This window comes from Rhipicephalus sanguineus, chromosome 7 (assembly GCF_013339695.2).
Source record: "Rhipicephalus sanguineus isolate Rsan-2018 chromosome 7, BIME_Rsan_1.4, whole genome shotgun sequence".
Lineage (NCBI taxonomy): Eukaryota > Metazoa > Arthropoda > Arachnida > Ixodida > Ixodidae > Rhipicephalus > Rhipicephalus sanguineus.
The window spans coordinates 45,369,935-45,379,956 of record NC_051182.1 but is presented as its reverse complement, the minus strand read 5'-3'; the positions used below and the strand labels follow the sequence as shown (position 1 = coordinate 45,379,956).

The following is a 10,022-nucleotide window of genomic DNA, read 5'->3' as shown; positions in this document are numbered from 1 at the left end:
ACGTATCATCATCAAGGCGGTCGAAGAACAAGACGAAGAAGACTTTTCCTTGGCGCGAGCGCGCACTCAATATGTTACAGATGGCTATGGTAGGTTTTAGAAAGCGGACGGTCGCCAATGGAACTACGGACAAAGCCCCGCGCAAAAGCTGCTTCGCATCTAATAAACACCAGGCGCCAAACAATGCTAATTGCACAGCGAGTTGGTGGTTTAAAGCTTCCCACCCACTACAAAGTGCTCAGCCATAATTCTTCATTGTAATCCACCACATGCAGCGTGAACAACGCGCATGTAATGCCTTACAGATGTATGGCTGGTACCTTGCTCATCCGCAGAAAGCCTTGACAGAAAGATAATGACATAGTGTGTGCTTCCTTACTTCACAAAAGATACGATTTGTGGCGTAGTGGATACCTTGCATGTGTACTTTATTAGTTGCCTCAAGAGAGTTTGAACGGGATCTATAAAGGCCGCTCTTCCAGCCTTCGCTGTGACTGTGCTGCGCGTTGCGCGCAGGCCTGGCGTTTCTTTGTTTTGTTTCTATGTTACAGTTGTGAGTCAGCGTTCGTGTTTTTGGCCCTTTCCATCTATGTCTTCTTCCGCTGTTTTTGTTTACAATGCGTCGTTCGTGTTCTTTACAGCGTTCGTCAGCGTATAGAACGGCCAAACTAAAGGACCAGCACGTGATCACGGAAACGCGGGTTGAGAATTCAATTTTCTCGAAGTCCGAATTTTCCCAAACTGTTGCGTCCTTGTTGTTTTCCTAAACTGTTGCCTTCTTCACTCTTGGTGGACCACTGGTGAGTAGTCGGATATCAGGCACATACCTGTTCACGATGATAGTTTTCTGGTGACCATGGACACCAGAAAACTGTCATAGGTGCCGGCTACGACAGCTTAATATTAATAATAATATCTGGGGTTTAACGTCCCAAAACCACGATATGATTATGAGAGATGCCGTAGTGGAGGGCTCTGGAAATTTTGACCACCTGGGGTTCTTTAACGTGTACCTAAATCTGAGTAACCAGGCCTCAGACATTTCCGCCTCCATCGAAAATGCAGCCGCCGCGGCCGGAATTTGGTCCCGCGACCTTCGGGTCAGCAGTCGAGCGCCATAACCACTAGACCACCGTGGCGGGGCTATGAGAGCTTCACTGTTAAAAGACAGAATATAAACTAATATTTAATTTGCCGGTGAGCCTGATAGAAATATTTACAACTACGATGTCAGGTAAGTTAAGACTTTTATATATAAAATAGTCATTCACCAAAGGTTTCCGACTAAGCCACTTTCTGAAAGGCAATTGAATAGTGAGTGTAAAACCCGTCGCTGTTTTGAAGGGCCGGTTATTGGACCTAATATGCTGTGCAATGTTAACGGATCATGGAAAATCATGTCCATTTGTCACTCAAACAATTGTCTCTCGTCGCGGTACGTGGGGCATTCTAGTAATATGAGTTGCAGTCTCTATGCTGCCCCAGTTACAGCAGGGACTAGTGGTACGCCCTATGCGGTACAAATAACTGTTCGTGTGCGCCACTTTCAGTCGAAGACGCTGATACTGTGTCTATGTGTCGAGGAAGTGTTCGGGAAACTTTCGCACGCACTTCTGGGTCAATGCAATGCAGAAAGCTATCTTGGTGTTTAAATAGGTGTTATTAAATGCGAACCATTTCTTAGCGAACCGAAGGCACTTTCAGCGTATCTATCTATCTATCTATCTATCTATCTATCTATCTATCTATCTATCTATCTATCTATCTATCTATCTATCTATCTATCTATCTATCTATCTATCTATCTAGCCGCCTACGTCTGGGTGCTCTCGTGATCGCCTCCTTAACTTGGTGTAGACCGAAATTGGTATGGGACGGTAAGAAGGTTTGACGAATATTTCTGTCTGGTCATGACATTAAAATGACACTAAAGAGCAAAACGATCTTACTCATATTAGTAAAGTACTCTTTCACGATACCAAAGTCACCACGCTTGCTGCGAGAAGACGCTTAGTAAGCGAGAAAACGGGCAAAAACAAAATGTGGGTGGCAACGCCACCTTGAAGTTTCCGCACCATTTGCCATGACGTCACATGTTTTGACGGCGCCTACTAGGGACTACGTAGTTCCTGATCGGTAAAAGTGAAGTACATTGTCATCTGCGGGGCCATAGACTTAAACTTAACATACAAAGTTTGTGTTAATTTTGTTCAGCGAATGGCGCCAAAATTCGATGAATACATTTTGAAATCCGTGACGTCACGCGGGGAGATTTCGGCGCGAAATTTAAAAATGACGCTTGGAACTTGATTTTCTTCGTTATTAATAAACGTACCATAGCGAAATTAACGACATTAGAGTTCTTAGAACACAATTTATTGCCCTAAACCAATTCATTGTTTCTCTTTAGTGTCCCTTTAACATTAATAACGTGAAGATCTGGTCGCGTACGTCGCCAGACCCTTTCCTCCTGACACGTGTTACGCATACCCGTATACCACGAGCTGCGGTATGCGGGTATGCGCCATAGGTGATTGACATTTTATATCTACCCAGGAACGGTGATAACAGACATTGGTAATTTAAATGCGAGAACACCAAGAAAAACCGACATCGATTTGTTGAGCTTTGTTTTTGCGGGGTGATTTGGTTTGCCTTGTTGGCTTGCAGTACTGCGTGATGTCGTGAAAGGTGAGGAGTGGTTCGTTAATTTGCTTCTCCATCATGGTCCGAAGTCTGCCCCACCGCTCGGCGTACGAGTCCTCGAGCTTGTCTGATGGCGGCTTCGTTAACCGGGTTGCCTGCGTGCGCTGGGACCCAGACAAGTTAGACGAAACAGGGATCTTCATCGTCGGCGCTGCTGGCGGTGTTGTTGCCTGAGGTGTTGCATGCCACTTGGGGCAAATGGCGGAGGTTGCGTGCCGTGGCTGGGGAGATCGTGCCACGTGCTAATCGGGTGATGGCAGATTTAGTCACTGGTGATCGTTTCAATTCCGGCCACTGCGGCAAGGGCTATGGCGGCATCTTCAGCCTCGGTTGGGTCTTTTGTGCGTATGGAGCCGGCGGATATTGTGGTAGGCTGTTTATCGAATGGGGTGCGTTTCCCCGATACATTGATTGCATAGCCATGCCTGGGGGCTGCGTATCTTGCCACACCGACGTGAGCAGCCTTTGTGTCGTAAGCACTGCGAAGGTTTCTGGCGCGGGCCGATCGCCTTCCGTCGTGAATGCCTGCCAGCATGTTCTTCGGCAACGGCTGCACAATGAAGCGTTTTCTGAGCAGGAATGGTAGCGAGATCAAGTCTAGTCCGCTTGGTGATGAGGGAATGCCGATACGTTAGAGTATCTATCTTCCGGTCTTACTGCCAGGCAATCGTTCAATTTGTGCAGTTAGGTGAGTTTCGATAAGTTCTTCCAGTGTGTAGTGAATCCCGAGGCTGAGGAGGTGCGTTGTCGATGTGGTGCGGGAGAGGCTCAGGGCGATCTTGTGGACTGTTCGTATAAGTCTGTCTACTTTTTTTTCTTTTTCGGCCTTGATGAGTTGTAAGCACGGTAAAGCGTATGTGATCCTTGTGGTTACAAAGGCGTTTAACATATGGAGAAGTTCCTTTTCTTTCATGCCATGTTTCCGCGCACAGATTCGGGCTAAGAAGCGGGCAGTCTGAGTAATGGTGACCGCAACCCTCTCTTGTGCGGCGGTATTGCTCCTGATTTGTACGTGGAGGCCGAGAACGCGCATCTGCTGGACTATCGGTGTTTTGGATCCGGCGATCCCGAGAGGGATTGTTGGGGGTGGGGGGTGCTTAACCTTACGGTAGTCAGGAGGGCGGAGAAGTAGTACGGATATCTCCACTGAGCACTGGAGACCCGCTCGTGCGACGTATTCGGCCATGGTGTCCATGGCCCGTTGCAGTGCGTCCTTGATCTGCCCGTCGGAGCCGGTAGTGGTCCATTCTGTCACGTCGTCCATGTATAGGGTGTGTCGGATGTTGGGGATGTGGTCTAGTGACTGTGGGAGTTGGTTCATTAAAAGGTTAAAAAGGAAACATGAAAGAACGACTCCCTGTGGCATGCCTTTGTTGGATAGGTCTTTATGGCGTTGCTGTCATTCAGGGAAAGTTTCACCGTGCGGCCGTGTAGCAAGGAGCACACGTAGTTGTAAGTACGTTCCCCAGGGTTTGTCGCTGCTAAGTGCTGTGCTATGGCTTCATGTGCCACGTTATCGAAAACCTTGCGCAGGTCTATGCCTAGCAATGCCCGCGTGCCTGCACGCACAGGGTCTTTCGATAGATCGTGGTGGATTTGTACCAGAGCGTCTTGAGTAGATAAGTGGGTGCGAGAACCGAGCATGGTTGGCGGGAAGAGGTCTTGCTCTTCTGCGAGTGCTTCTAGGCGCGCCAGGACCACGTAATTAAAGAGTTTGCCGAGGCATGACGTTAACGAGATAGGGCGAAGATTGAATACATCTGTCTTTTTTCCGGGCTTTGGTATGAACCCTATTTTCGCGTGCTTCCATTCTTCTGGTATACTGCAGGCATACCAGCAGTCGTTGAAATATTCAGTGAGGGCAGTTACTGATTCTGAGTCTAGGTTGCGGATTGTTTTGTTGGAGGTTCAGCCTGGACCTGGTGCCGAAGTTGTGCGAAGCTTTAATTAGAATGGCTGCATAGAGTTCGGCTTCTGTAATATTCGCATCGAGAGTTTGGTTTCGTTTTCCCTTATGAAGGGGTGGCGCTGCTTGGTGGGCGTGGTTGATGTATTTGTCCGCCAGTGCAGTTAGTAGGTCTTTGTCTGATCCGGGGTGTTTGTGGACGAAGTGTTTTAGTCTGTGTCGCTGAGCTGCTTTTCAGTTGTCGGGATCGAGTAAGTGGCGTAACAGGTGCCACGTTTTTTTATTCCCTAGCTGCCCATCGAGTCAGCTGCACAGCTGGCCCCATTGCTGGCGGGCTAGGTAGGTACTGTGGCGCTCCATGCGGCGACGCTATTTCTTATTGTGGCATTACGTCTGCCATTGCTTCTCCGAAATACTAAAAAACCATATCTTGCAAGCTATGTTCACGTACCTTGATGCCAATAACGTTATATCAAATGCGCAGTATGGTTTTGTACCACGTAAAGGCACACAGGACCTCCTAGAGGATATTTCAGACCTTATAAATTCTGCTTGCGTAGCCAACCAGGTTGTATGTGCTCTATTCGTGGATGTTAGCAAAGGTTTTGATAGTGTCATAGTCTATTATTAACACAACTCTCACTGACTGAATTTCGTGGCCCTTTTTTTAAAAATACTTGTTAATTTTTTACACGATACAACACCGTTAGTATCCATAGGACAGTACCGAAGCAATATAACCTCTATAAAAGGCGGAGTGCCCCAAGGATCAATATTAAGCCCACTTCTTTTCAACTTAAATGTCAACCATCTCGCCGCGGCTGTATATACTTGCATATTTCAGTACGCTGATGACACTGTCATTTTGTCTCGGCATTCCCGTTTTCGGGAAGCAGTTTCCCTTTTGCAAGCTTCTATGATAAATTTGATGAACTGGTTCACCAATAATGTGATTAATGTAAAGGTCTCTAAGACACAGCTCATTTGCTTCGATAATCCACTAAAAAAGTTAAAGCGTCCCATTGCTGGCTCACTGTTCATTTTGTTTTCCTGTTCTCCGTGTTCTTGTACACCTGTTCCATATGTTTCATATGGTAAATACCTTGGTGTACGTCGGGACAGTGACTTCGCCTGGAATTCTCACCTGGCGTATGTTTGTTCAGGGCTGCGGGCAGTATCTCGTACATTATATACTATCAGACCTTTCTTCCATTTCTTTTTTTCTCTCTCTATTTCTCGTTTCCTCTTGCTGTAATCTCTTTCTCTCTCTTTATTTGATTCTTCCTCTTGCCGTCCGCCTTCCCTTTCTTTTTCTCTATTTCTCTCTGTCTAATCGTACCCTATGCTTTATTGTGTCCCTTCCTCCTTTCCCTCCTTCTCACCATCACTTTCCTTTCCCGCCCCATTGCTATACTATAAGATAAAAGGTTCTCCTATGGTCTGCTAGCGTGCCTGCATAGCCGGGTGGTTACGACCTCGCCTTCAGATCGTGGATACGTGGGTTCAAACTCCGCATTGCCAAAAAAACCTTTCCCCCAAGACTTTCTCCCTTTATTTTTCTATCCCTTTACCTTTCTATTTCTCTCTCTTTTTTCGATCTCTATCCTTCTCTTCTGCTTTATATACTCGTCCTCTCGCCCATCTGGGTTATTGCATCCCACGCCGGACAAATGGGCGCACGTCTTCTGGGATCGAAGAAGATGAAGAAGAGGACGACGAGGATGCGTCCCTGTTCGTGACGTTGAAAAGACAGGGCGTGCAAACACGGACACAAGAGAGTAGTGAAGACACCACAGACGCCGTTTGCGGTGTCTTGACATCTCTCTCGTCTCCGTGTTGGCACGCGGTCTTTTCAACATGCTACCTACCAACTGGTTAAGCTCACTGTTCTTCTAAACGGTTCATCATGTTGATAGCTTTCTGATCGCTCTGGACGGACTAACAGTCGGCTTAAACAGATCCGCTGTATTTAATGAGATACATCGTGAGAGTGTCTGGCCTGACCTATAGACACATCTTTTGCAGGGGCGTAGGCAGACTTTTTTTCTCGGGGCGGGGGGGGGGAGGGAAGGGTGGCAGGCAGATGTGCTCGAGTGTCATTTTGGGCTTTGTATGCCATGGCAAAAATATGGAGGGGGGGAGGCACGGGCCCTGTGTGCCACCCCCTGGCTACGCCGCTGCATCTTTGTATATTACATCAGTGCTGGGCGGTATCCAAGATACATGTATCTTAGATACTATCTTAGATACTGCTCGGGTATCTTGTATCTGTATCGCGATACGTCTCGCAAGACGTGTATTAGTATCTGTATTTCCGATACATTGAAGAATGTATCGTGTATCTTAAGATACAAGATACTGCGACCGCAAAATCACCTTGCGAAACAATAAACGTTGGCTGAACTCCGCTTCTCAAGCTGATACTGCTGCCACTAAGTCACCAGAATAAAACTAAAGGCAGTGACATTATTTTATTTTCCCCAGAACTTTCCAGCGAGGATAAGCGATAACCGCTGACGTCCCTATGGGTGGATCAGAGTCACGTGCTGGCGCTCGCGCCGTATCGGTAAACAAGCGCGTGAAGGTCAAGACCCAGCTTTGACACTATTGTTTTCTCGTTATTTGTTTTTTTAAGTTGTGTGAGCGCCGTGACACTTGGCACTTAACCATTGTCCTGTGCCGCCTACTCCAATGCGTGCGGCGCCTTTCGCACAAATTCTGATGCTGCTGTAGTTTCCTCATCGAAGTTTCTTTTGCGTGATCCTTCGTTACGAAGCCTGAAGAATGCAAATGTTGGGGGTTGCTTTGCGTCTAGAAACTTTCATACATCGGCGATTTGCAGGATCTCGCGGATGTAAGTTTGACTTATATGCACTGATAGTGACTTGTATGCAAAGAAGTTTCTAATAGCCATAGCACCACCGGTACCGATGCCGATAACAGAGCAAGCATTCACCTAACAGGGGCTATCTTGGCGTACGTCTCTTTTTTTTTATTCAAAGAGTTTTAAAATCAAAATTTGTTAGCACAAGTTCCTTCTTAGCTGTCCTGCTTTCCCACTCAATATATTATATTTCTTTTTCTAAAATGCGGAGCGCTTTAGGGGCCCGGTTCGTCGTATGCTGTCGTCGCTTGGCGTAACGCAGGCAAAGCCACGTATAAAAATAGGAAGAAAAATAGAAATAAATATGAATAAAAACAGAAGAAATGATAAAGGAGAAAAAGAAAGAAAGAGAGCAGGAAATAAAGAGAAAACAGAAGAGAAACATAGAAGGCTGCCCAGCTCCGCTCTTCTATCGGGCTTGGCACCAAAAGTGCGAAGCTGCGTTAATTTTTTCGGTCTGCTTATTGCAATATGTATTTAACATTGTGCCAAGGTAAGCTCTTTGCTTTATTCCTACTTTTAACTATCTGCGTCACCCCGCAGGGGCGTCTGCTTGAGCAGGCGTTTGGTGTGTAGCGACACCACGGACCCGAGCTAACGGGGCGGTTTCGACCCCTCGCACGCCTCGCCGTGCGTGGCTTAGCCGTGTCCGGGGAAAAGGGGATCCTGGGGGTTGAGCCGACGCCGGGTGACTGGACCTTTAAGGCCCCCCGGCAGAGGCAACACACCCCTTTGGCCCCGGCTTCACGTAGACGGCACCCCTGGGCTTACCCACCCAGGGGAAATCGGCAGTCGCCTTTTCCTATCTCTCTCCCCCTAATCTTCGTCTTTATCTCTCACTTTTTATCTGTCCTGTCATCTTCTCTCTTCCGTTTACTTCCAAATTTCTTGGCGGCGAGGGTTAACCTGGTGTAGCTATCCAACCTAGGGTAATTATAACAGGTTATAGCGGCGATGTATGGCTGGCGTCTCCAAGTGTTTGCTTTCAACCTTGTAGCGTCCCCTTGTTGGGCTCGGTGGTGGGTGGCCACCATCGCCGCCGAATTTTACAGTATTTTTATGACAAAAGCTTTCCCCCCCCTTCCTGATCGCTCCCTGAAAAGGGGGCGCACCGAAGACACTTTCCTGCTTAACACACCAAAGCCGACATTCCCAAAGTACCATGTTATCCACAGCCAGAACGAAAAGAAGACAGTCCGAGCGATTTCACCCTTCCTCGTGTCGAAAACTCTCACAGAAGCAATAGGCCCAGGTTATAAAGTGACAAAGATGGGAAGTGGCGATCTTCTTCTGGATGTTCGTGACAAAGCTCAGTATGAGAAGCTGTCTAAACTTGTAGCGTTTGGGGAAACCCCTGTTTCGGTGGGCCCACACAGGTCAATGAACACTGTCCGTGGCGTAATTTCCGATGATGATCTTACTGAACTCTCTGAAAGTGAACTGCTCGAAGGTTGGCAGGACCAGAACGTGGTCAAAGTCCAACGAATAATAATAAGGCGCAACAACAAACAGACCCCTACAAAACACGTAATAATTACCTTCGGAACCAGTGACCTACCAGAATCAATCGAAACTGGCTATCGTAAGCTCCGTGTAAGACCATACATCCCCAACCCTCGTCGATGTTTCAAGTGTCAACGTTTCGGTCATGGATCGCAGAGTTGCAGGGGGCGTGCCACTTGCGCAAAGTGTGCATCCATTCAACACATATCCGACGACTGCACCTCAGAAACAACTCATTGTTCGAACTGTGGAGGAGATCACGCTGCCTACTCACGATCATGCCCCACATGGAAAAAAGAGAAACAAATAGTAGAACTTAAGGTCAAATTCAATCTGTCATTCCAAGAAGCACGTCAACGTTTCGCACTACACAACCCATCCTATCCCTCCTTCGCAGATGTGACGCGCCGGGGTGCCGCGCCACATGTTTCTGCACCCGCGAATGTCACACAGAGTGTGGCCGCGGTCGTGCCACCAGCGCCCCCGGCTGGAGCAGCCTGTACTGCTCCGCCACCTGACAAACAGGGTCGGCAGACCCCCGTGTCTGCTGAACCTCGGACCACTGCAAGCGCAGCTAGGTCCGAAAGTTCTGTGACCGTGCCTGCCGAGCAGGCACCATCCGCCACCTCACAAGAGGTGATGGATACAAGTCCCACTCCTCCGGCGCCTGAGACGCCGAAGGAGAGGCGCAGCTCCTTGGAGCGCACTAAAAAAGAAAGACTGCGCATTACAGGGCCCCCTAAGGACCCTGTAATCTAAGGCAACACTTTTTTGTACACACAGCACTGCACAACCTAAAAATGACACAAATATTACAGTGGAACGTCAGAGGACTGCTGAAAAACCTCCACGACATTCAAGAACTTTTACAGAAACATACACCAAAAGTGCTGTGTGTACAAGAGACACACTTGAAACCGAAACACACAAACTTTCTACGCCATTACGTTACGTTTCGAAAGGATCGGAGCGATGCAGTCGCATCATCCGGTGGTGTTGCCATTGTTGTGAATCCAGGAACTG

The 10,022-nt window shown here is 47.8% G+C and overlaps 1 protein-coding gene across 1 annotated transcript; it reads left to right on the top strand.

Moving 5' to 3' along the window:
• Nucleotides 1-1,227: 1,227 nt before the first annotated feature.
• Nucleotides 1,228-9,758, top strand: LOC119398665 (uncharacterized). Its single transcript, XM_037665498.1, has 3 exons — nt 1,228-1,234; nt 2,671-2,691; nt 9,397-9,758. The coding sequence occupies exons 1-3, from the start codon at nt 1,228-1,230 to the stop codon at nt 9,756-9,758; spliced, it is 390 nt and encodes a 129-aa protein (XP_037521426.1).
• Nucleotides 9,759-10,022: the final 264 nt, after the last annotated feature.

Bases quoted from the DNA above. Each gene is read 5' to 3' on its own strand.
- LOC119398665 (XM_037665498.1), top strand. The intron at 2,692-9,396 runs GTGAGGAGTGGT...CCTCCTTCGCAG, and splicing joins ACTGCGTGATGTCGTGAAAG to ATGTGACGCGCCGGGGTGCC.